General features: G+C 39.6%; 1 protein-coding gene across 5 annotated transcripts in view; it reads left to right on the top strand.

Annotated features, from left to right (window-relative positions):
* Window positions 1–27,890, top strand: part of PPP2R2C (protein phosphatase 2 regulatory subunit Bgamma) — a 198,527-nt gene that overhangs the window by 119,155 nt on the left and 51,482 nt on the right. For all 5 annotated transcript variants that reach the window (XM_064511456.1, XM_064511457.1, XM_026121979.2 and 2 more), the window contains 4 exons: window positions 17,807–17,904; window positions 18,524–18,689; window positions 22,931–23,043; window positions 24,652–24,829. In XM_064511456.1, the coding sequence (XP_064367526.1) occupies window positions 17,807–17,904; window positions 18,524–18,689; window positions 22,931–23,043; window positions 24,652–24,829 (555 nt within the window). The remainder of the gene's footprint in view (window positions 1–17,806; window positions 17,905–18,523; window positions 18,690–22,930; window positions 23,044–24,651; window positions 24,830–27,890) is intronic.

The raw sequence follows: 27,890 nt of genomic DNA, 5'->3' as shown, positions 1-27,890 counted from the left end.
CCTTTCTTGTGTTTTCCTCAGTGTTGAGATGATTGTTGTGAGGATATGAGATTAATATTTTTAATCTTTCTGTTCCAGTTAGTATAACTTCTGTTCTGATTAGTGTAACTGGTGCACATAAATGCATACATCTCACTTGAATCCTATTGACCTCCTTGTCTCAGTGATATTTCGTGGTACTGAGTCTTCTCAAATTAAATATTTATTTTGTAGAACCTTTTTATTATCAGCTTTAAATGTGATGCCTTTTCATTTCATGAGGTCTTCCTCACTCTTGAATCATAAGAAAATTTCCAAATGATTTTGCTTGCACAAATTGTTATTTTAGCATGTCTTTAATGTTGTGCCTCTAGTGTGATGCCTCTTGCTTGTGCCCTGTCTATTCACTTTTATCCTTCTTTTCTGTTTCTGCCATATGCTTTTAGCAATATTATCATTTATTCTGTCAGCCTGAAACATATTCTGATTTTTAAAAAGAAAAAAAAGTTAAAAAATCCTTTAGAAAAATGTGTTCTGTATTGGCAGAATGTATTCTCCAATGCGTAGGGCAAGTGCGTATGCCATGTCCTATAAAATGTGGAGAGTGGAACAGGCTTCTCTGAGATATGTGCAAGAGTAGCAAATGGTAGATTCTGCCTTGTAATGCATATATGTGTGCTTGAAACTTTACATGAAGGAGAACTATAGAGGTAGAAAAAATGGTTTTCCTTCATGTGAAGATCCCATTATTTCCTGTTAAAATGTTTTGAGGGAGAGATTTCTCAGGTATTTAGACAAGTAAATATGCAGACAGGTCATGGGAAACATCCAGGATTCTGGCTTCCTTTCAAAATACCTATAAATCTTATTCCTTTTTGTATAGAATGTCCTGTGTAGAGACTGCTCCAAAAAATATATCACTGCTAATTTTATTGATGGTACCTATCTATGAAGCACGAAACAACACAAAAACATTCATTGCATCAAATGAGAACAGATGTGTAGTAAACTGTAATGAAATTTATTCACCTGTTTATGTGAATGCTGCACGTGTTTGATGGGTATAACTATTTATTAAACAGCTTGCCCATGTGTTGCCACATAATGGATTGCATTCTAGTAAGTCTGCTTACGTAGCACCTGTCCCCATGAATATAACGCTCACTCTGTTTACACCTATCCAACTGGCTTAAAATGTCAGAAGGGTGTATTTTTATAATATATGTACCTCAGTTCTTTTTGACGTTATTTTCTGTAGCTCATTTTATATGCGTATCCTTCTTTTATATGATCATCATGATAGTATTAATTTGAATGTGCAAATTAGCTCTTCATGATGTTGTCATGTCAGCATCTGGATTCAAGATGTGCTGTTTCATAAGCATCACATCCTATTGCGTTTCATCAGAGAGTCCCCCTTTCATAATCTAATTATTCATAAGGAACCTTGGGGACTGTGCTAATGGGCATCTGAAGCTATAAAGAGTAATGAAAGTGGTTGTGTTACTGCTATGCAATTAAGTGTATATGGAATACCATTCATATAATTAAAATCAGAATCTTCACCACTCTTTTTCGCCTGTATAGTACACTAATTATTTTTCTTAAGTCAAAAAGAATACTAATGGAACTAAAGAGCTTTTTACTGGAGCTGTAGCATTTTATAGTCACAAGCTGATTTTAGCTTTTATTTTTAAAAGCATTCAGCAGATAAGCAGCCAGTTGTATGAAATCATTTTTATGGATTTTTCGTGTTTTGTGTGGAAAGGTGGAGGATGTTTCTGGTCAAGGCAGAATTTGAACTGCTGGGCAGCTTAGGGGTTGCTCTGTGTTTTCTGTTTAATATTATGTCCATGGGTTTGGTAGGATGCAATATGCATTCTGCTGCTGCTGCTGGTAATGTGTATCGACAGTCAGTGCAATTTGTAAGTTCAGCATGACCTTCGGACTGGGTTCAGTTTTCTGTCTTTGTTCGTTTGGAGTAGGTGTTTTGATGAATGAAGATAAAGCATTTAGATCAACTGGTCAATATGTTTTATGTTATGATAATTTCATATTAATAAGTGCTGATGGTTAGTATCTTAAGGTCTACTGACAATCTGAAATCAATGGGAGTTTTGCCCCATTTAGTTGAATGTGAGCAAGAATGAGCGTTTAACCGGCAGAAAATTATCAACGCCGTTCTTCGCTGATGTGTGATTCAGCGCGAACAAGAGTCTTTATGCTGCTGTCAGGCGGAAAAAAAATCCTTTTCTTTTTTGATAACAAAGCTGTATTTAGCTGAGGTAAGCCATAGGTAGCCTGTTAGAGGTGTTCCAGCTTTGTTATTCCCAACAATAGGGAATGTGGCCACTCGCTGATTCTCCTTAAATAAGTAGTCGTTACTGCTCAAAATAGCTTCTCAGACTGCTGTGCTGCAGAAATTCTGCTGCAGACGTCCTGCCTCAAACTAGTCATCTTCCCTTTTCACTTGAAATGTAGGCTTTATTTTAATGCTGTGGAGTACACGATATTAAATGTATTAAACATGTAGTGCAGTTCCTTTTTCGGAGCCACCGGTGACAGCCATGAGGCTCCATGGCAAGGAAGAGGCCTGGGATTGTAACGTGTCCTCCGTCCCTGATTATACACAGCTGGTTGGGATCTCATCGTATGTTCTGGACCACCTTCCATTCCTTAACCATAAAAATCAGTAAAAGCTAGCATGGAACTAACTATTCTTTTCTCATACTGTCATTCAAAAATTGCTCATCTGCATAGTAGCCTACAATAAAATTGAGTGGTAACTTCCCAACACAACTGCTTCAGCACATCCTCCTAGTTTTCTCTCCAGTAGAAGAAATGAGCTGTGAAGTTTGAATGCGAGTGTCTCAGGACCAGGTCCTGTCTGACCGAAGGACAGAGCGTCGGAGAGGGACGGACAGCTTCTCTCTGATCATCACTATGAAAGCAAGAGGAGAGAAGATAGAGGGGCAAAGTGCACAGAAGGACTGGTCTCTCGGCTGGATTACCAGATTGCTTAGGGTTTTAAAGGTCAAACCAACACTGTAGGTTAGTACCTCCTTAATTACTACGAGAAGACTTCTGGAGCACATGAATAGTGCACCTCAGGCATTACTCAGCAAGCCGGTTTCTGTGATCTGCATTACTACCTGCTTCAAAATATTCTTGAAGTACTGCGGTGAGTTTGTAGGCCAGTAAGCCATCCTTACAAAGACAAGTATGAGTTTTGCCTCTGAAATCAAAAGTTGCATCCATCTTACTGTCTGTTTAAAAAAAACCCAAAAGAAAAAAAACAGGGTGCTTGATCATATTGGCTATCTGCAAAGTGCAAATTAGCGCTGTCAGATTTTGTCCTCCGACTGAGGATTCTGATGCAATGCATAGCAAATTTTCAAGTCATTTGCTGCAATTGGTCATTGCTGTTTCCACGTGCTCTCAAATTAAGTTCAGCACTGTCTTCACATACTTTCTAAGCTTATCTTCTAACATAGCAGACTTGTAGTCTGAAAATCAGTGAATGAGAAGATGAAACTTTCAATCTATTTAAACAACCTTTGAGGTTTTTTTCATTTTACGCTGGTAACTTTTGTATTTTTAGATTTGTGTTTTTCATTAGTAATTTATATGTTTCCATATTATATTGGTTTTCTTCGATTACAGGGTGAAATCCTTAATCCTTTGCACTAATACGTTAAATACTAACCATGAAATAACATTGTCATTGGCTATTGTATGATGCTTACTCTCTTTTTCACTTTTGGATATTGTGTTTTGCTACATAAATATAAAAATAAATATTTAGAACAGTCTAGAAACAGGAAGAGATCTGATTTTGTATTCCTGCTTAGTGTATGCATATCTTTGCTCATCTAAGTAAGTATGATCCGTGGATTTCAATGGAGAGTACTTCTGGATATTGGCTTAAAAGAAAGTCTCTGCTTGAATCTCGCCTGTGGGGTTAGTCGTTGTTTCGTTAGGCATAGCATCTAATAAGGCTCTTTTGTTCTTGTATTTATATACAAATTGTTGTTTTAATGATCCTTAAGTTTACTTTTGTGCCTGTTTGGGGGGGGGGGGGGGTGCTGCCACCTATTTTGCCCTGTCAGATCAGTTTCTGGCTCTTTTTTAAGCCAATTTCCACACAGAAGTTCAGATCGCTCAGATCAAGAATATGCTCATTTACAAAGATTGTAATTGATTTTTTGGCCTTGTTTCTAATACTTTGCACTGTAAATGACATCCCAGTGGAGAATAATCATCATACAGATGTTTGAAAGTTCCTTCCTGCCGAGTATGATAATTGAAGTCTATAAAGTGTCATCAGACTGCACATCGTTTCTAATTAGTGCAAGGCAGTTTCTCTTAGCTTTGTATAGTTTTACTGGCCTCCTTCCATCAGTATTTTACCAGCTGGCTACTGAATTATGTCAGTTATTCAAAACACAGATGAAAAGCATGAGATTTGCAGGGTGGTTCCTTTTTCATAGCATCTTGCTTCCTTTTGTTGAAGATTTCCATATTTTATAAACTGCATGTTTTGATGCTGAATTTCTAAAGCTATCGATGGGCTTTTAGCTCCAACTGGCCAGGTGCTACTCTGGCATGTTTTAAGGACTCTTCATCTCAGGTCAACAGGAGAAACATTAGTGCCACAATAATTTTTTTTCCTCGTAAGAGAGCCTTTATGATAATAATTCTCATTTGTCTACGCTCTGAAAAAGGGGCCTTTTTTAGTGACTTCTTGAAATGGGATGTTTATGGCAGACAGTTTCCCAGCTGGAAACAGGGTCGGCTTGGAACAATCACCAATGAGATGGAGGTGAGCAGGTATGAGATTGTCTGCTCTCGGGAGGGCTCAGCAATCGGTGCAAAATCACTGTGGGAACTTTTACTGTCTGTTCTAGCTTCCCTGTGCAAGCTGCACTGGGGTACAGATCAAATCTGCAGGCCCTTACTGAGGGGTTGGCTTGCACTTCCAAAATTGTACCTCTCTGGTAGTTTCGTTTAGCCCAAAGCAGTGCAGATGCTATTGCAGTCTCTTTGTGCCTTAAATAGTCTGGGAGCATAGAGGGTGTTAGAAGAGGGCACTGGTAAAGAATTCGCGGGCCCGGTATCCTTTATTCAGGCATCCATTCTAAGCATGAAAGACTGGAGATAAGTAAGAGGCCCTCGTAATAAGAACCTGAGGTAGGATTCTGATGATTTTTTCTTTTGCTTTTTGTTTGTTTTTTTTTTTTTTTTTTTTTTGAAAGATGGAATATTTATTCTTGCCTTATGTGTATTTATGTAGCACATGCAAAATTTGCCATGATCATTGCTTCACTTAGCTTCTTGTTCAGACCTGACATATGATTTCCTCTTGATTCCAATTGCAGGATACTCCAGTAGTGTGAAAGATCTTTAAAATCCCCCATTTTACTTTGTAATTGGAGAGGATAAGGAACACCTACATGCACAACTGACAGATAATAATTTGATGAGCTGACATATATTCTAAGGCACCAGACTAAGATTTGGGAGACTGATTTGATCCTCTCCAAATGACAGCATCCTGAGCAAATAATTTTGTTTTTACAACTGTATTTACCATCTGTAAAGCAGGATAATAATGTTGTCCCTCCATTCCTTCATGTCTCAGGCTCTTTTGAGTCCTTGGTGCTTGAAAAGAAAACAACACACTACAACCATGATCTGGAGAAGATCTCTAGATGTGTAAATACTTGCAGAACTCCTCCTTGCTGATGTCAGTGGAAAGTGCACGTAATCGTTGGTATGATAGTGCTTCACATTGGAACCTCCAGCCAGTGCGAGTGTGGGTGGAAGCAAACGTCTTTCTCAAATGAATTTGCTGCTAATTCTGCAAGGATATAGGAGGCTAACAAAATAGAAGCAGCCTGTATTTGATCTGAAGTGATGCTCCTAGCAAAGCGCAATGCCATGTTTCTGAAGTAAGAAAGATTTGTTACTTTGCTGATAATTATTGCATTGTTTAGGAACAACAACATGAAATAAAAATTTTGTTGCAGTGAGCCAAGTTCTTCCAAGGTTAAGAGAGGGTGCCTGGGTTTGCATCTGCCCTCTTTGCCGCAGTGCAAGGCCATTTGTCCCTAGGTCTGATGGCAACCGCAAACCAATGCCAGGCCTGGGGAACATGATGTCTGCTCTCTACTCAGCTGGCCTTTGGCAAATTTGCCAACATCTGCTTTGTGGTCCTGACTTAGGAAAAACTTTCTATTTATCATGATACTTTGAACAATGGACCAGTCTCTCTGCTGCTTTGCCTCAGAGAAACCTGTCAACACCGTTTCTCTTCATTCTGCATTTACTGGGCATGTCTACAGCACATGGGGAAAAGGTATCTTTTGTAGTTCGCTCCAAACATGGTGGTATGTCCTGCCAGCACTGCTATCATAGGCACGGCGTCAAGCTAACATTATTATATGGGCTCTGGTTCCAATTGCCGTCAGTACTAGCTCAGATATTCTCTGCGGTGCTCTGTTGCAGTGTATAAATACACCCTCATGCAAACAAAAATTCAGAAGCATCTCAACTACATATCCATCATTTATAATTATAGTGGGATTAAAATAGAATTGAAGCTTCAGTTGGCCTCATGCCTCAGAACTGCTGTACTGCGGCAAAGGCCGCTCTGTTTTGAGAGTACAGCAGTAATTACTGTGGACTGTGTTTTAACAACTAGCAATGATTGCAAGGCGCATCTTCAAGGATATAGGGGGGAAAAGAGCCTTGCACATTATCAAGGGCTTAGATGTCTAAATGTTATCTGTGTGGGCTGCAAATTAGCTGCTGTCCAACTATATGGCTCCAGGGTGCTTAGCCTTGGGGAAAATGCCTTATGACAAACCTGCAGGTGTGTGAGGCCACCACTACATGCTTTGAAGCCCCCTGACCTTGGGAGGCTTCTAAGAAAGTTCTTCCAGGTCTGTCTTTGTACAGGAGACAGAAATCTGACCCGCTGGTGTTTGGTGTTTCTGACCCTTTTGCTCTTTTCAGCTTTTGTGTTATGCAGACACAAGGTATATTTTGTATTTAACTTTTTAAAGAAGAAGCAATGATTGTGTTTAGTGTTAAGGCATGATAGATTTGAAGCTTTGATGTCCCATATTCCCTAATTGTGAAAGCAGTGGGAATGGACTGAGTTCCCACTTGTAGTATTGCATTATTAGGCTGGAAACAGCCCTCAGGGCTGTTTTATGAAATTGCTAGTTTACCTGGATGCTGCCAGATTCCTCAGAGTAGGAGAAAAATTCTGAAATTGCCAGGCCATCAGACAATGCCGCTACTGTTTTAGACGTTGTCTATAGCATCTATAATATATGCTGATTTAGTCCAGTTATGTAATTGGTGTCTTTTGGGAATATCAGAAAGAGGAGATATTTGTTTCCTGAGACAGTGTTTGAAGTTTCTTTATCAGACACAGACTGAGGAAGGGTGCATTGATTTTTAATGTTATCTGTCCTTTAAATTGGTTTTTAAATCAGTAATTATAGAAGTAAGATGCCTTTATACTTGACAATAAATTTTTCATTGCTTTTTAAATACTCTATCTTGGATTCAGTCTTTCAGGGCAAGGAGTTGTGACGCATTAGGGTGATTTTAGCATGCTCTTAATTGTAAGCACCTAAGTAATTCCATCTTTCCTCATGTTTACTTAGTTGGTACTTAGATGCATAAGAAGGACTTTGGCGTTTAGTTTACTGTGTCTTATGAGACCAACGTAAAGTGTGTAAGCCACTACTAAATCGTTACGTTAGTCTTTTCTGCTTTTGTATCAAACCTTAAGGCAGTATGGTCGATAGGGAAACTGTTAGAGAACAGATGTCTTGTTCATTTTCAGGTGAGCTTAGGAGCAGCCTTTGGTGTTCTGTGCGTAGCGGTGACCCATGTTAACAATAAAAAAGTGTTTTTTGGTCTAGGGAGCATTATATAAGCTTGTTCAAAAGAAGAGGTCTTGATGTAAGCAAGAGGAGCTAATTGCATGATCTTTGAGTTTGGCTTTAATTTACGCCCTTAAGCCAGCCACAGTACCTGGATAATTCTGACAGGTCACACATCCTGGTTTCAAACAATGCCCAGAAAGGATCTAATATATTAGGATGTGCATGATCCTCAACAAAGAAGTATTAGGTACTCCCAGCAGTCCCACAGTTATATGATCTTGTGACATACCCAGAGGCAAATTCAGAGTTGTCAGCTCAGTTGCCTGTGGAGACTGCCAAGCAAGCAGATGCTGACGTTAGATGAGTGTCTACACAACTTGGCATCCAGCTCCCATGACAGCCAGCGAGCCCTGTGTGTGACCTTAGCTTGCTTGCCCACTGCTGGGAGTCACAGAGAGGATGTTCAGTTATGTATAAGTTAGAGTTGTCTGTTGCTGATGATATTTGGGTATAGTGTATTTGGATCCTGTAATCAAAGTGTCTGATCAGTAGATTCAGACACTGCCATCTACCCTGCAGCATTAAGACTGAAAAAAGCATATATGTTTTTTTTTCTATGCTAGTTCTGCAGGATCCAGAGCCCCTTGTTCTCTGGGACCTGCCAGTCTTCACCAGTTGTAGGAGAAAACCCTGATATAATTTGCCACAACCGAGTGCAGAGTGATGTTGGTCCATGTGCAACACTGATTCCTATGACTTAGGTTCATTAATGTCATTGCCTCCACTAAACTGCATGTTGCATAGCAATGTTTCTGAGCACTGTGGCCAGCTGGCAGAAGATGGCCCATATCTATGACGGTAAACTTGCTTAGTTTCCAAAACACAGCAACCACATGCGTGCTGCCTCTTGAGAAATGTCCCTGGCTTGTGGTTACTCCCGAAACATGCCTAAGTGCTGTTTGCGAGAGAGCCGTCTATAACAAGCCAAAAGCCCGTCAAGGACTGCTCTAACAATTTAATCATATTAATGATAGTATTCGAAAGTCCAAGAAAGGCCTGGGCCCTCTTTCATTTACCAGTGTAGATATAGCCATTGTGTCCCCTACTTTCCTTATCACCGTGCTGGTGATAAGGTGATGGTGATAAGGACTCTGGCTCTAGTCGAGCTCCTAGGTTGCTCCAGCTCTTCAGTTTTAGGATGATATCTATCCCAAAGCCTTCTTGCTAGGTCTTTTTCTTCATAGTCCATGTTACTGTTATGCTTTGTGTATTGGGTCTCCATCAGTATATATTCATTAACAACATGCATTTGAATTGAATCCAGGAGCATTTAAGCACCTCGGCAAGTGCTCTGGTAAATAGAAATGTTTTGCTGAGCCACAGCCTGGATTATGTGTCCCTTAATATGTGTATAATCAATGCTGCTTCTCTGATCTTCGATAAGAACTCGCAACTCATCTGCTCCATTTTTTTTCTTTTGTGCAAAATGGGAATGCTAACATTTCCTTACTGACTTCATTGGGTTGCTGGGAGGTTTAATGTCTATAAAAAACTTTGAACATGAAAACTGCTGTGACAAAATTACTGTGAGCTTTCCTTGAGAACTTAATTGCTCGGTTTAAAAAAAGAGAAGTTCAGAACCAGCTGACAGTGAAATCCTGTTGAAGTTTATATATAATACATAGAAAATAACATTCATATTGAATGTGGTTATTCAGTATTAGATTTTAAATTTTAGATGGTTTTTCATTACCCTTGGATATATTTTTAAATTAATGATTTTCCTTTGAAGTCCTAAATATGTTTTTATTTTTGTCCTTGTTTTGTAATAGCCCTTATAACAAACCTTGATGTTTGCTTGCTGTAGATCATCTTTGCATTTATTATGCCCAGAATCACTTGTGATAGTGAAAAAGGCTTTAATACTTTGCATGCTTTCCTTTTTTGGCATTTGTTTGCTCCAAAATGAGGGAATAGGTTCAAGGTCTTTCTATGCTCCCAATAAAACATGGTTGCCTAGCATTTTTAGCACTTGGCAGCACCATTTCTAATCTGTCTTTTGCTGGCAGCCAGGCAGTGCAGCTCCTCAGCGTGAAATAACACGGGGCTGAGCAGAAGCTCCCCGCTCAGGCAGGCTTCGTTCTGTGGGGATGTCTAAATCCAGCTCTGGAAATTATAAACACAGAATGTGACGCCCGTAGCAATCTTTTTCCTTTCGCCCTTCAGTATTAGTTGGTAAGAGAAATGGACTGGCACATTTTCTAATTGTAGCGATGTTTACGAAATGGTGTTTTTTTAAGCCTGTTGCTGAATCCTTAGCTGCCACAATCAAGACTTCCTCTTTTGAAAGCAAACCCAGAAAGAAAGAAATGCCCAGCTGCGTTTTTTTCCAGAAATCTCCAAAGAATAAATTGCTAGCATGTGTTACACCGCGTTAGCTATAGAGAAGCTTTTCTGGGGGTGTGCAGTTGAAGTTTTCTCTAGATATCTTTAAGCCAACATACAGATTGAGCTTCAGTGTTTTAGTATTTTTAAGTACTGCTTATAATAGCTATGAGCAGTTTTGCTGCACAGTTTAGAATTACCTAAGACAAAAAGCTTCCTAGCAAGTTTCCTGGTTTTTTTTTCAATTTGAATAGGATGGAGGGAGCAATGGTTCCCAAGTTTTAGCTGTCTTGGACACCCCCTTGGGCAGAGGTACCTGCCAGAAGCAGACTCAGCCTGCGTTGCCTGTAAGCGCGTGCAGAGGCCTGGCAATCTCGCAGCACTGCGATGCTGGCTGTACACTGCAGGTGTACAGTACCGCTATGGGGGAGCCCCTAAATACATACTAAAAGGGTGAGGGAGTAGGAATTGTAGTAAGCTTTTTAACAGTCTGTAGATATTTCAGATTATGAAGGCAGAAGCTTGCCAGAGTCAAGGAGTGGACTTTGCAAGTGCAGTAAGACTAATGGTACCATTAATTAAGCGTTGTGCAGAACTAATGACTGAAGCTTTGCAAAGTCTTGCTGATCTAAGTAGGTCACCTTGAACATGAGGAAACTGAAATGCATATAGACTGTAGCCAAAATTTTGAGAAGTGTGTCCTAATTTTCAGCTACACTGCATCTGACAAATGTTCCTTGACCTTATTTACCACTGAAGTAGTGGAAAACTCTCCATTTACTTCAGTGGGCATGAGGTCAAGTGTCTTAGACCTCTTTTTCAGAAGCCTTTTATTCTGCAGGAGGATTGTGGGTGCCAGAACTTCTGAAATTAGGACTTTGAGACATTGCCCATTAGGCATAAAAGTGGGGGTCGCTTTATGAAAATTGGAATTTACATGACTTGTATTCAGTGTGAGGTCTTTTTTCACTACCGAGCACAGAGTCAGGTAGTCTGTTTTACAGACTTGTGCTGTTGGGCAAGATCTTTTTTTTCCACATTGACTGTGCTTCAGTGATTGGGTGCTATTTCTTGATTTTCTAATCTGAGAAATACAGCTAGAAACTAGCACGTGGTTTAAAAAAAAAGAAAAAGTTGAAAACATTTTCTAAGCTTTTAAAATAAGTGCATACAAAAATATTGAAAAGACCCACCTATTTTACAGCCAGAGGCTACATGCAGTAAATCACAGTGGCATGGTTGTAGGTCATCATAAGGGGTGCAAGTTTTGTATTTGTTTTGATTGCGGTGTGAGATTCTGTTTCAGATGAGATCTCTGAGTCAACACTAGACCTGCATTCAACTGTTCTGCATGGCGGGGTGCTTTCTTTGGTCCCTAAGGCCACAGGGAGACTTGGGCGCGTGAAGCCCTGCAGGGCTGGACCCATGATCACCTTCCTCGCTCTGAAAGTGCTCGGTGGCCCCATTCCCAGCACCCGAACCATGTGGCCCAGGAGTGTAACACTTCTGAAAACCAAGTTAGATGATTAAAGATGGAAAAAGGGAAGGATTTGCTCCATGCTAGTGGGGACTTGTGGTTAGGAGATTTTTACTACCATTTTTCTGTGCTCTCCAAATGAAGTGTCCTTGTTTAAATCTGCCTTCCAAGTGCTGTTCAGCATTCAGCTCTGTGCTCTTGGATGTCACGTCAGGAGGAGATCGTTATACTCGGGAAGAGAGTTGATATTTAGACTGATAAAATTCTCTGCTCTTGCTCGACAGGATTAAATGGGGCTTTTCGGATTTTGCCCTCGATGTATTTGTCCTTTCTAGCAATGAAGCCAGGCAAGATGTCAGTTAGGAAAACAAGTACATGAAGTATAGTAGACACACTTACTGTGCTGCATTCTGTTATTGATCCATCACTTTGTGTCACCGATCCCTGAAATGCTTATGCCATTAGCATTTATATTAAAAGTTCACATGGGCCAAAACTGTTGCGTTTTGCATTGCCCATACTCCGAACATGGAACAAACCTTTAGCATTTTTAATACAAATTCCCTCAGGGTTTAAAGCTCTAATAAACATGAGGGGGGAAAAAAAAAGCAAAGCGAGTGATTTAACGAGGATCACAGGTAAGTTCAGGGTCAAAGTGATGGATACATCCTTCATTTCAAACTACTTTGCCATCTTCTACTCTGGTATTTTCTTACTCTGTCTCTCATGCTCTCTTTCTCTCTCTCACGCTGTCTCATGCTCTCTCTTTCATCATACTTCTCAAATGGCCACCCGGCTGCGTACTGGCTTGTATCCCACCCTGCTTTGCTGGCTGGGAGAGGTAATCAAGTCTTTTGTATACAGGTAAGCAAAACGTCTGCCAATAGTGTGGAGCTGGCTCTCTAGCCCGCTGGCTTTTAGCATGAAGTTCCTGACGCAGCCGACATGGACAGCGTGGTGCGTGGGATTTTTCATTGCGTTCGCTTCCATTTGAGGGTTGCTTTCTGATGCCGTGCCCTCTCTGGATCCGAGACTGCAAATAACACTACCGTGAACCAGAACGAATTCATATTACAGGGCAGGCAGCTTCAAGTTGAAAATTTTGCTGTTGTCAAAGATGTCTATATGCCAGCTTATCTTAGAAGAAGAAAGATCCACCTGACCCTCATACCTTTGCATATGCTGTTTTCTAGCAGCTGGAAGAAACCTTTGAATCTTTAGCTTAGACAAAAGGTAATGGGCTCTTTCTATCCAAGCTTTTTTTTCCTTTCTCCTTTTTTTGACCAAGTCTAAATTAAATTCTGACAAAATGGCTCACTGTAATGGCCTTCCCTTCATACAAGATACTGTAATACTCTTTATCTTTTATCTATCATTTGTCCCTTTGTTTTCTATGTGTCTGCATTGCAAGCTTCTTTATTGTTTCTTCCAGATTATGCTCCTCAGGGACTTTTGTATTAGTATCACTGAACATCGCTCGCAGCCATGCCAGACTGTGCTGTGATTTTATTGGATTTCACAAGCCAAGGTTAGGCCAGGTCAGAACTTGGTTGAAATAACGTAGACTACAAGATTGCCTTCTAGCTACTGGGAACACACACAGCAAAACCCCAGCCTAGCTGGTGAGGGAGGCAGCTCAGGCTGGCTCAGTGCTGTGATGCTGGTGTTGGGGGATCCGATAGCAAGGGGAGGTTCTGACCTGTACCCGTCACTCGAATTTGTATTCTACTGGTGGGGTGAAATAGTTCTGAAGTTTTCATTGCTTGCCTGATCTGAAACAAGATTAACATTTGGAAGATATTTCAGTGCCTTCAAATGAAAGAGCTCAGAAAGGTAAAAATTATTACTAAAAGTAACCTATGCAGAAAACTATACTTGAGCTTTGCTTAGAGTTGCTTGAGGTTTCTGACCAAAAGATTATGTAAAGATGAGTAAGTCTGTTCAGGCTCACTGAGTGCATACTAGATGGAAAATGGTATGCAATTATGCTGGAGTCAAAAATAGCTAGTTACAAAGGTTCATTATGTAGATCAGGGATTTTCTAATTATTATAAAGGTATTTGGACCTGTCTGTATTTTATTATGCGTAAGTCCTGGGAGTGAGCTGTTAAAAAGCCTGTAAAATAAAGCTGTAAGAGGCCAGAAAGTGACATCAAATAATATGTGATGGTGTGAATTAAAAGCCAAAATAATTTGGCCTTTTCATGTGCCAACCTTTGTTTCATCCCACCCCGCAGTGAGTCTGAGGGATGGCTGCTGGGGAATTCACTTCGCCTGCACCCATGCTGAACTGGTGCTAATGAAGTTGAGGGAAGAGCAGTGCAAACAGCTAGAGATACCTTGGTGTTCATAGATGTGCACTGATACACCTCGAGCTATTAGAGAAGCTTACTATATATAGCTGAGCAGCAGCTGTTGAGTACAACATAGCTGCTGAACACATTTAAAGAGTGTAAATGGTGAAGCTGCAGAGGAATTAGTTAACAAGGTGCAAAAGGGCAGAGTTGACTGGGGGATGAAATACTTCAGACTGCGTCAGGAGAAGCTTCCTGTTGGTTTAGGCTGCAGACTGATCTCCCAGGGTGAATATGTAAATGTGTAAAATTAGTCTGAAGGAAGAATGCTGTAATGTGTGGTACCTGCTGGAGCAATTTTGCTGTTGCAGGATATGGAGCGGACGCTCAGGTGTATACCGCTCTGGAGTATTTTCAACATTTGAAGGTTTTTGGTTTGCTTTTTTTAATTAACACCTGTATTTTGATACAGTCTAACTTACGCTTTTTAATTGAGTGAAACGTTGAGCTCTGTGACTTTAAAATACAAATTTTATGTCTCTACATAGACAAACTGGGGAGTTTCCAGATGCAATAGAAATATTGGATAAAAGTTGGGATTTGCAATCTGATTGGAAACATTTGCCCATTGGCTATTGAGCTTAGCCGTAATTGTTCTTAATTGGTAAATTATCTCTGTCTCTGATAATCCTAATTGTTAGTGCAAAGCTTGGCACTGCCAGCAGAGATATGGAAGGGTACTGCAGCACAGGGAGGGAAGGGGTCTTTTATCTCTGCCATCCCTTGTCAAGGGCTTACTGTACATGCAAATTCATCGGCTTCGGCAGTGGGCAGCATTTGCATATTTTGAAGAGGGTGAAATCCGGTAGTTAATGGCATTGTACGCTGCAGGGGCCCTTCTGCAGCACAAGGATCTGCAGGATGGGACCATAGTGGCTGGTGTTGCTGCAGCCCTGATAAATATGTAGGGGAATGTTCTGCAGAAGGGTATGAAAAGCTTTGCTGATTGATTCCCTTCCTGCCCCCTCTGTCTTAGAAAGATCCAGGCTGGCTAATCTTTATGAAAACAGCATGACTAATGTTCGCCTGCTGAACAGATATGTTGGATAAGATTTTTTTGGCTGTTGTTTTCAGCTGTTACTTACTGGATCAATAAAAATGATTTTCCAATTCAGGGCTAATTTTTTACCAACATGCTGCACAGCATGTAAGGTTGGAGTATTGGTTCTGCTCTTCTTCAGAACAAGTTAATTTAAAAATGATAGAGTTTCCAGCTCAGAATTAGTTTTTCTCTAGTACTAAGGAGACACGCATCTGGAAGAAACACTTGGGGGGAAGAGAGAATTGTACTTCAGAACCATTGCATTACACACTGCCCATGGATACTTTAATTTTAACTGCTGTCATTTAAACAGTAGTCACCTAACTATATACAATATTTCGGTGACAAATGCAATAAGAAATTTTAATAACAAAATGCAGAGTGGTTTTATTATAATCCTAGTTCAGTTTCTGTTGAGGTCTGTGAAAATTCTGCTGTTGACTTTATTAGGCATTGCTCATGCGCTCTGTAAAGTGCACTACGTTGTTTTGTGACTACTTGGAGAATATATCTTGCAATTGTGGAAGGATTGCATGCCATTAGCAAGTGTATTCATACATAAAAGAGAAGTTCCAATGCCATTCATTCGCTTTGCACACAACTCTTTTTGTCTAGTTCTTTTATGACCTGTTGGGAAAAGTGCATATAAATTAGACAGACAGACACACACACACACGTGCGCGTGCACGCTCTCTCTCAATATATATTACATTCTTTCCCCCTACATCCACCCTTCTTCCCCATGTGGGCTTGACTGTGCTCTTAAGATAAGAGTCTCCATTCTAAAAACACTGCCAGAATGAGACTTCTGGAGTTCTGCCTATACGGTTGGGTGAGATAGAGCTTTAAATGAGTAGAATCATGCATGTATCATTTAATAAATAGGAGCCACCACCTAACATCAGCAGAATTTTTGCAGGATAAGAACAAAATAACCAGCAAATGTTCTTCCATTTGCATTCATTACAAATGAACTTTACAGGCCAGGGATATTTCAGGATATTGCCTATAAAATATGCAGTTTGTGGAAGTCCACATAAAAATCAATTGAGAAGCTTTAGGTTCAGTCCCAAAATAGTGTAAATCCTCCTGTTCCATTTCTCTCAAAGTCTATGCATCTGTACATTTTATTCATATTTATAGCAAAAAAAAAAAATTATATACACAGTTTATGATTCCCCTTTCCTCCTTTACATATGCAGTGTATGGGGAAAAATGATGAAAGGCATATCTTTTTTTCTTATTTTTTTTAAACAAGCATTCAGCATTTAATGGTGAAGATTTCTTAAAAAAATAGAAGAGATTTCTCTTTATCATTAATAGGGTAAGTTTTTCTTTCTTTAAAGGATGAATTATGTCCTTCCACTAAGAATCTGGCTTTTGGATAGCTGTGTCAATGATAACAGCTACTGGCAATAGAAGCTTTCTGACACTCAACTGCTAGTATGTTAAAAGAATAATAGGAACAGCTGTTTTCAATTCATAAAATGTATTGAATAAATGGTACATCCACTTGTTATTTCAATTCCTTTGAATTTTAGTGAACTCATTTGGGGCTAGGTTTTCAAAAGAGCTTAGCCCACTGTAGCCCCACTGTTCTCAGTATAAACTTGATGACGAACACACTTGAAAACCACAGCTTTTAATGCCTAAAGGGGAGATGCTAACTACTGACAACGTCTAAAACTCTGGCCCACGTTTCTGGTCACTGAATACTGATCGTTACGGCAGGTTCATACATGCAATCTCTGAGTAATGCCCTGCATTTATCTGTGGTTGTATATATGATGGCTTCTTAATTTACTATTGCACTAGGCATTTTAATTTGAATTATGCTAATAGTATAGGATTAACTGTGGATTATGATTCTAGCATTTATTTTCCTAAAAGCAGAAGAACCAGTTCTTTTGCCTTATAGTCTCTTTCTCCCCTCTCATTCTGATATATAACGTTTTGTACTCAGGACTGGCCTGAGATTTTGATGAGGTTTCTTGTATTAGCTGATGCAATTGCTTAGGAAAAGGAAACCGGGCTCTTTTTATCTTCTGATGACACACTTGTATGGTGCTGAAGTGATTTGCAGAAAACTGTGGTTTGGATGGGCTCTTGCCAGCATTACACAGTGAGCAGTTCTGGTTTTGCCTTCGTTCTTCTATGACAGGACAAGGCACGTGTACTTTGCTTTTGCACTCTTGGCTCAAACACATGTAGGAGGAATCTAGTGCTCAGGGTTGTATTAAAACCTGCATAAAGGGTAAAGAATAAATAATAGATGCAACAGGCCTGAGCCTTTGTGTTGGTCCTTGCTAGAGGGAATAGCGGGAGGCCTATGCCGTCTGCTGTCTCCGGTACTGAAAAAAGCTTTGTAGTGGTCTGAGCTTGCTCTTCCTGAAGTATAACCTCTCCAGAGATCTCCTCCACTCCCAAGCTACAGATGGGCTGGAAGCACAAATCTGCCTTTTTATGTCTGCACTCGTTTCATTGTGTAGCAGCCTCGGATTCTAATGGCATGCGGCCCGTTTGCATAAGTGACTTGCTACTGAATTCATTTGTATTCCTCCAAATCCCACATTGGCTGCCTTTTTGTGGAGTGCCTGATGTTTCTGATGACTTTGTCTTATAGCAGCAGTCTAAAATTTGCCTTCTTCTCACTTTTTCCCTCCAGCTGATATTATTTCTACAGTCGAGTTCAACCACACTGGAGAGCTGCTGGCTACTGGTGACAAGGGGGGTCGGGTTGTTATATTCCAAAGGGAACCTGAGGTATGTGCGTTACTGTTGTAGTCCCAATAGCTTGCTACAGCCTATTTTTCTTTTTGATACTTTATTTGGATCTAACCAACACACTTGTTTATATTCTCAAGATTTAATAAATACTGAGTGTCATCTCTTTGGAAAGGAAGTGAAAGAGGGTAAGAGTCTTTTATTCAGAAGTTTGCTCTTCTTCCTGTCCCAAACAGAAATGCTTCAAAGTTCCAAAATGCTAAGCTAAGAAACAAGAAGATTATTTTTGTTTTATTTATACATTTTTATTAATAGCCTTTGTCTGTTTGATGGAACCGTTCCATTTAAAACAGTGCCTCTGCTGTGATACCTTTTCTGCTGCACTCTTAGATTCAGTCCATCTGCAGTATCTTTTGTACAAAGCTTTACAGAATAATCAACATTTCCTTAAAAAATCTGTCTGTTATTAAATGTTGCTTCAATACTTACAGGAAATCTCATTTCTGTAAAAACAAATCTGTCAATATCATGCTTCAAAGCAGAAATTAAATTACACTTTCAATATTTCTATGTTTATAATGCTGCTTATCTTACCCAAGAGCTGGAGATAATATATTACCATCATAAAACACGTTTTTGTTGTTCTTATTCTCCACAGAGTAAAAATGAGCCTTACAGTCAGGGGGAGTACAATGTTTACAGCACTTTCCAGAGCCATGAACCTGAATTTGATTATTTGAAGAGCTTGGAGATAGAGGAAAAAATAAACAAGATCAAGTGGTTACCACAGCAAAATGCAGCCCACTCACTTCTATCAACAAATGGTAAGATAGAGGAGACTATATAGCATGTATCAGCATTTTGCTCTTGTGCATTTTAGTGCTAACTGTATACACGTAAATTCCAGGTTCATTTTATTTTTTTTTCCAGTAATTTCCTGTGTCAGAGTTCACTGAGGCTGTCATGTTAGTTCTGATATCTGTTATTTATATATTTTACTCACAGCTGTAGGCTTTTTCCTATTGACTCTCCATAGACATTTAGAGAGCTATCCCTTGCCGCTATTGTGCAGTGCTATCCTGAAAGTAACTGTGAAAATGGCATCACCTTACTGAGCAGTGCTGTTTCATTAGGTATTTAGAATTTTGTCTGCTGTGTTTGTCATAATTTTTATCCTTTATAGATATGTAAATGAATGTAGGTGAGAGAGGTGAATTTCTTTTACTTTTCATTCATTATCATCAGAATGGTTCATTTAAGTTCTGAAGAGTTACCCAAGTCTTATACAAAGAAGGCAGTAGGAATAATATGAGGATATTGACACTGATTCATCTTTCCAACATGCTTAAGACCTATTGATTAAAAAAATAAAAATGCAATATCATAGCTAACAAGGGATATGCAGATGTGACATAGTGGGAAGAAACTGAATAGATCCTAAGATGTACAGGTGTCATTTAGGAAATACTTGGACACCCACAGCCTTTATTACTGCTGGAGATGCAAAAGACAAAAATACCTAGTTTAATTCTTAGATCCCATTGTAGTCGGAAAAGAATTTCTCTTATAAAAACTTGAGCATAATTGGGAATCGCTGAGAGAAAAATATTGTAATCTCATCTTTGGGAATTAACATTTTAGAGCAAAGCGATTACCTCTAGTTAAACTTTACAGCAATAAATAACACCCACATTAATCTACAGTAGATAGTTTATTATTGTATGTTTCATAATCTGTTTTCCTTAAAGTTGTCTTCTGATTTTTTTGGGGAGCACTGTCACAGTAGTTGGAATGAAATGTATCTATTATAGTTAGCTGTAATCTGTGCTAGTTTAATGATTCATCTGCTAATTAAGTTTGCGAGTTTACTTCTGCAATTCTACCTAGTTCCAAATATCCCTCCTACATCAAAAAACTTTTATCTAAGAACTGCTTCTTCCAAGAGCATGATACAAAAGCAGATTTAAAAAAGTAAACCTCTCCCTTTTCATTTTAAAATTTGTTTTTGGAATCACTGAGCAGTGCAGCCCAGTCCTCAGATATGCTGCATTTGCAGTTGCCCTAATAGACCTCACTTTTCTGCTTAATATTAATATGGGAGGGGAGAAGGGAGAATACCTTGAAATAATCAGTCTCAGTGTTGCTATCGGTTAGTCCAGTTTCAGCTAACGTTGAGCCAGACTAGGATCTGGCAAAATGCTTTACCCTCCTTCCTAATTCTGGAGCGTCCAGGCAGACCTTTTCCGGGAGGAGAGCGGAAGTGGTGCCACTGCCATAGCCTGCGGCTCTTGGCTTTGGGCTCCAGAACATTTTTCGTGTCCAGGAGAATTCCAAACTTCCTGGCACAGCAGGGTTAAAATCTGGACATTAATCTCATGGTGTACTCTTGAAGGTAGTTTTAATTTTAGGATACGGAAGGCCCATGTTGAATTCCTTGCTCTCAGGGATTTCCTGTGAGACGTCATTTACAACGTACATCAATTCCACATCTGTGGAGTGGGGATGATAGTGTTCTGCCACTTCGTAGAGAATCAGTGCACTGACAGTCGCACACGCTCACATTGGTCAGGTTGAAGAAACTCCTTGACTACTAGTTTAGACTTATCTCTGAGCCTGGTATTTTAATGGAATTTTTGAGATCTTGCCATGCGGTAGGTTAGCATCTGAAGCACAATTTTGGTCAGAAAAATGAGGATGGATAAACAGCATCCTATTATTCTGTAAAACTTCTCCTACAGAGCATGGTCTTTCCCCAGATACAAGTGCATATTGCCCACTGAGTTCGCTGGAAGAAGCATCTGTGTGTTAGGGAGCATGAGGGGAGAGTCTATCTAAATTTCACTCACAATATATGTGAGATTCGACTTGTCTGCACCTGCCCACATCTGTTTCCCTTTAAGGAAGACCTTTGTCTGAGGCTGCTCCTGCACAGGTCTCCTCGCTACCAGAGTGGGTCTTGATTCCTTTCCTGTTCTCACGTTACCATCAAGTTATCAGCTAAGCTCTGATTGCAACATCTTAATTAATGGATGCAGAAGGAGACCAAAGGGGCTTTCAAATCCCACTGTAGATTTGCAGTGCTTGCAGTTAGCAAATTCCTGGTTTGCCTTGTAAAGTGAACTAGTTTTGTAGTATGATAATGAATTATTGTGATTCATTGGTATCATTTGCAGCAGATATATTGGGGAAAATATCAAATGTAGCTCACATTGGACAGATCAGAATTTGGCCCATACAGCTCCTTTCCTCTGAGCGTTTGAGACTGCTTACCAGACATTAATTAATTTAAACTTCACAACACCCTTGAGACTGAATGAATACTGAACCTCACAAAGACATTTCTATACTTTGCAGAACATAATCCTGCTTAGAATTTCTAGGGAGTTTTTAATGTCTGGAAGGCAGATGAAGGAGAAGAAAACCAATACGTGCGATACACTAATAAATAAAAGTTTTCCCTCAAGAAAGGGATAGATTTACCAATAGCAGTCAAGTCTAACAATGGAAAATACACTCCTTACTCTTTCTGATAATATATTTTAGGATTAATTTAGGAAAATTTCAAATATTACAATAGATAAGCAGGAATGCACTATTTACACTAATAAAAAGTCTCATGCATGACATGACTTTTATGTATTTTTAGTAATTAATTAATTGTGATTGATACAAATGTATTGGATATTTAAGTGGAGTTTCTCAGTTGCGGATTGGAATATCCTGCAGACTGGTAAATTGTAGGATTTTTGTTGCTTGAGGATTAGCAAAGCAAAATCTTTAGGAGATGCATAACAGTAAAAACATTGGGATTAGTGGATTTATTCATTTTAAAACAAAAGAAGGTCTGAATTAAAGTTGCTATGGAAATGAGAAGTGATTTGTTTCCTATGATTCCTACATCCTGCCTTTAAAATAACTTGTACTAGCATTTGAGAAGTACTTGGATGACACATGTTGGGGGAGAATTTTGCTCCACTATGTGCTTTGGGGAAGGAGAGGTGAAGAAAGGGAGAGGGGGAGAATAAGAGATGATGCAGGAGCTGAGGTTAGTGAAGGCTCTGGCGGCAGCTAAAGTGCAGAGGCTTTGAAAGGATGTTGACTGCTCCACAGACATATGAGTAAAATAACTGCTAGAAGCTTGGAGAGAGATTTTTTTTTTCAGGGAACTGACATTTTTTCAGCTGACATTGGTTTTTCTGGGTAAGGAATGTTAATGTTGGCAGGTTGGGTGCATGACCAGAGTGGGAGTAGCCTACAAACAGTGTCAGGGAAATCTGCGGCTTTAACTACTATAGAAAAGAGGAGAAACCCCATCTAAAATGTTTAAAATGCCTATCTGTAGGCTTCATAGGCTCTTTACTAAAATAGAGGCATCATTATTCTACCATACATATGCTTCACCTGTAATGAAAAAGGAAAAAGTTTAGATTTAATTCAATTCCCTATGTGATTGGGATATTTTTCTCCCCACTGCTCTCTCCTACCCTTACCACACATTCCTCTCAGTTTCTTTTCCTGCTGATTTCCCTTCTTAGGAGGGAGAAATGCTGCTTTTTTCACGTGGACTTCCCTTTGCAGGAGCTTGTGATGTTACTCTTAAAACCACTGCCTATTCCCACAAGAGGCCAGCTATCATTGGTCTCTGTCTACTCCATGCTTTTCTTGCGCTGTTTATGAGTAACCCAGAAAACTGGCTTTAATAGCGAGATTATTTCCCTACAAAGTCAAATTGTGAAGCCTGAGCCTCACGCAGTGAACACAGCATTTTTGGTCTGTTCCACCTGTGAACTGCTGAGTTTGGTATGAGAGCATGTGGTCCACGCAGTCTGCCAGCTGCCAGGCACCTCTGACTCGCTTTGGAGCTATGGGATGTGCTTTATGAGTGTCTCTTCAGTTGGGAACATTGTTTGGACCAGCAAAATTGGGAGACCCAGACAACAACACTTCAACATAGGACTTGGCTAAGCCAAGCTGCAAAAACTTCTTTAGGGAATAACTATTTTGTGAAATGTGAGTCACTGAGTTCAGAATTCCTATGCTAACAGAAAACTGTTTTCTTATAAAGATAAAACTATCAAGTTATGGAAAATTACTGAAAGAGATAAGAGACCAGAGGGGTACAACTTAAAAGATGAAGAAGGAAAACTTAAAGATCTTTCTACAGTAACATCACTACAGGTAAGCTCCTGTCTTTGTTCAAAATATGTTTTTTTATCTGTACAAAGAAGCACGTCATTGCACTGACTCAGTAAAAGATGTAAATATGTACCTAATGTTAAGCAAATGCATGATGATCCTTATTGGAGTTTTAGTTGCCTTATACATTCTTGAATCCATCACACATTTTTCAAGGCTATCACAAAAATGTTTAGAGAGTTTATCATCAGTTTTATTCTTCCTGGTGAAGTTCTCTCAAGCATGGCTTAGCATGCTTTCGCACAGCATTCTTTGACTTAGTGTGCTGGAAACTGTCTACACAAGAATTAATTTTAAACAGTGTTCTTGCCTCATTCAGGGCAATTGAGTTAAAGAAAATACACCAAATTTCAGTCTCATCTTTTTGTCAGTAATAGAAAAAAATTTGCAGTAGATTGTGCCCCAATGAATGCTAGTGTCTGCACAGCTGAGGAGATGCAGTCATGGAGCTCGTAAGAGTGGGTATGATACTGTAATAGATTTCTGCTCCCAGTCTTTAATGGCTGAATTCACTTTTGGTGTTTTGGTAAAGGAGGTGGCTAAAGGTAAGAACTGGAAGGCCATGTTATATATTGCTATTATTTCTTCATTGTTTAAAAACAAACAAAGAACGCCTATCTCCAAAACAAGCCAATATATTGAGAGAAACTCAATATGAAGAGGAACACATGGATGGACTACTGATCTTTTACATATAATTAGGGAAACAAAACCATTTGGGATAGCTTATAGCCTAAGAATTTAAAGACTGAGCAAACCACTGTTTTTTTAATTGATAGGCCATTCTTTGTTCCTTTAGTGGCAGGCTAAATTCCAAGCAACTTATCTGTGTTCCTTTATAAACTATCTTGTGAAGTGATGTATGATAGATTGTTTTTGGTGCATGTTCAGCTACATTGAAAAGCCCCAGTCATCAACCACAGCCTTACTGTATTTAATGCTTTACCGAGAGGGAATAAATTGACAGTGTCTAGTTATTGAAGCATGACATTGAAGTGACAGACAGGGAAATAATGAGAGCACAATGGTCAGTGACAGTCTGTGGTTTATTCTTTCTAGGAGTACATATGTATGTACAGTATGTCAGTGCACTTACTGGCTTTGTTTTTAAGAAACCATTTTTTATGTTTTGGGGAAGTTACACCCTGTTCGCTACTTTTTTGAGACACACACATCAGGTTGCAAAAGAAGTACTGCCAGTGATTTACAGCAACTCTTCAGGGACACCAAAATACTAGGACTCCGCTGTCTGCTTGCCGGTGCCAGAACCTCCTGCATATGTGGGACAATAGCTCCTGCTGTGGGACTGGCCCGTTCTGTGGCAGCCACCAGTGTGTCCCTTCTGACAGTCCAGACTTTCCATCACTCTGCCTGGCTCTCCATGGCTCTTTCTGTCTGTGCCTTCTCTCTTGGCAGGGATGGCCTTGCCTAGCTACTCATCCATGGAGAAATTCGATTTGCATACACTGCTGGGAAGTTCTATAATGTCACTGTCTTTGAATGCTTGCTGTCATCCAGGCTCTCATCATGCCAGCAAAAATTTATCTGAAATTCTTACTCTCCTTCTGGTTTGTGTTTTGTTTTTTGCAGGTGCCTGTATTGAAACCTATGGATTTGATGGTAGAAGTCACTCCCCGGAGAATCTTTGCTAATGGTCACACCTATCATGTCAACTCAATATCTGTCAACAGTGACTGTGAGACATACATGTCAGCGGATGATCTCAGGATTAACCTCTGGCATTTAGCAATCACAGACAGGAGCTTCAGTATCCTTTACTGTGGTTCCTTGCTTAGTGTTGTGAGTATTGGTGGAGTTTAAGAGGACCTTTAAGATTAAAATTTTTCTGGAGATTTTAAATATATACCTTACACTCATTAGAATCTCTGCAGTATATATAAGAGAAAATGCTTAGACATCATAACAGACAGCTAAGAGGTAATAAAAAGCAGGGAATTTTATGTGAAAAATACAAATCTCAGAGTTGGTTAATTGCAAATAACCAGGAAACTGATGCCAATGGAGCGGTAACTATCCACATGACTATATTCTCTCTATATTCTCTGTATTTGTATTTCCTGAAAACATTTCATACTTAATTGCTCCATACTTCAGTCAGTCCTTACCCTGGCTGTGTCCCCTGCTCTCCATCATTCTGCTTCCCAGAAGCCTAATGTCTGAGCCGGGCACAGTTCTGGGCTTAGGCTCAGCTGCTTCATGCAAGTTGTTGTGTCTGCGATTAACTCGGTCATTTCTATATCGAGTGCTGGCACTGTCCTGAAAGCTGTGTTGTGGGATCATTGCAGTCATGTGTGAGGCTACCCCCTGCACAGCAACAGGATGGCTTGGAAGAGGAGCAAAAGAAAATGGAGCCAAGGAAAGTGATTCTCTGTGTTTTGCAGAACAAAAAGGGACCAGTAAGAAGAGAAATAGGTTATTTTATGCGACCAGCTGAGAATACTGCATTTCTTTGGTGATTTCTCTGTGGATTTGTATGAGGGACTGTTAGATATCAAAGTGAAGTTGTTGACCTACTGGGTGCAGATTCCTAAAAGAAAGCACTAAAGTGAAGGGAAGCTTGGAGTTTTTTCCCTGTTCTTGATGGTCTTCCCCACCCCCCTATCCCAAATCATCTATGGAGCTTGACTCACACTCTGTTAAAGTCACAGGAAGAACTTTCATTAAGTTAAACAAGTCTTAGTGTCCTTAAAAAGCAAAACCAACCTGAACTACCTGTGCAGTATCAAATGGAGGTGCTTTTACCTGGGAATTGTAGGGAATATCTCAATTAGTTTCCAAACTCATACTCTTTTTCTGTCTTCCACCTGTCTAGATTAAGCATATTAAATTGTGCCCTGTTTAATAAGCTTGTTTTAGGCACCAATTTCTAAGTGGTCCCAAATATATATAAATTTTCATCCCTTAAAGCATAGCTATGCCTGCCTTTAATATTCAAGCAACAGTACTACTGTCCTTTAGTATGAGAGAGCAAAATGGGAAAATTGTTTGCCAGCCCACCTGTATGCGGCAGCAGCAGCGTGGCTCCTGACAGCATCCTTCTTGCTGGGGCTTCACCCTTCAGTCTTGTGCCTGTTCTGGATGCCTCTGTAGATGCCTGCAATATATTTTCCTTCTCTTACCTCTACAGCAAAGCAGTGCGTTAGACCAAGCATGGGAATCTTGTATGTCTGTGTAGGATAACCAGACCAGCTTCCAGGTACTTATGCAAGATAAGTCTTTGCTTTTGGTGATCCTTTTGGTTATGTGAAAAGCTGTCTTAAAAAATATGGATTGGCAAGAGAAACATCTCTGACAACTTTTTAAAAAACAAATATATATTTATTGTATTTCATGAGTACAATATGAATTTTTATTAAGTGATTTCCCATGCTAAAAGCTTACTGACTGAAAGAAATATCAGCCCCAAATGAATTTTTAGACTCCAAATACGAGTAAATTCTTGAAAATAAAAGGCTTACTATGGAAATATTGAAATAATCAGAGCATAAGTACTGTGAATATAGCAGTGAAGAGTAATTGTTCATGTTCATGTAGAGCCTTGTATCTTCAAATCCTTTATACACATTGATCAACTAATCCTTACAAGAGATTAAAAGGGTGGTAGATAAATATATTTGTCCCCTAATCTACAGATGAGGAAATTGAGTCCGAAGGTTTAAAGAAACTGCTTATGAAAACTATACATTCCATAGCTGTGACTAACTGTTTTATTTTATTTGACCTTTTTATGAAAACTCTTGTATACAGTCTTCAGATGTGCTTGGCTTCCAAAGATGTTTCAAATTCTAGCAAAATACTAGGAAAGAGCTGAAAAACAGACTTTCCCTTATGATCTTTACTGCTACCATATACTTGATGGAACAGCATGGACAGCAAAGGTATTTGGGATTGAATAGCTCTGTTGAGGATGTTATTACTTCTACTCCTGTATGTTTAACTGTTGTATTTGATCACAGGCATCAGCACATTCCCTTTGTGGAATAGTTACTGGTAAAATGTTTTTGAGAGTTTGTGATTGAGTCATTGTTTTAACCATTAATACACTACACAGTTCATATATAGCAGAATGCTCAATTTCTAGGTGTGTTCTGAGATTGCTGAAGAGGGGGAAATGAAGAGTATGCTGCTGAGGGTTAGGATAGGAAACAGAGGCTTTAGGATACTTACCTGGATAACTTTGGGATACCTGCATTTGTATCCTGGATTCAGATATGGATATTACTGCTGCTTTTAGGTAGGCTTGAATGAACACCTGGCGGGTTTGTGGTGAGAGAGTTTAGGCAATGATAGGAGAGAACCTGAGGTAAATGGATGCTCACTATTTGGAGACACACAGTTCTTGCTACACAGGCCACGTTTGACTTTTGTGGCTGGGCACGGGCACGTATTCATGGGTGTAGTCTGGGGTAAACAGATTGTATCCACTTCTAATTCAGATGATACAGATTTTATCTGTACTCAGCTGTCTGATCCAGAGCATCAGACAGATGAGTTTTACCTACTGAACTTGTGGATAAACAGAAAGTTGAGATGGGTATTCCCAACTAGGAGAGCAGGAGAGCTGGAAGGAGGGGATGAGTGAGTTAAACTTTCATCAGACTTTCAACAGATACCTTTTTGTCCCTAGCAAACCTCGTAGGTCCTTGTAAAACTGCGGGGACACGTGTTCCACTGGATTTCAAAACCTGTCCCATAAGGAAACTCCATTTCTGTCCTGTGGAAAACTCAGCCGCATAAAGCGCTCTTGGAAGTAGATTAGCCCCTGATAAAAAAACATGGGGTGTGCAGTTTGCAATTAGGACTTTTAA

The sequence above is a fragment of the Dromaius novaehollandiae genome, chromosome 4 (assembly GCF_036370855.1).
Source record: "Dromaius novaehollandiae isolate bDroNov1 chromosome 4, bDroNov1.hap1, whole genome shotgun sequence".
In the NCBI taxonomy this organism is placed as follows: Eukaryota; Metazoa; Chordata; class Aves; order Casuariiformes; family Dromaiidae; genus Dromaius; species Dromaius novaehollandiae.
The sequence above is the reverse complement of the archived record's forward strand: the minus strand, read 5'-3'. Positions and strand labels throughout refer to the sequence as shown.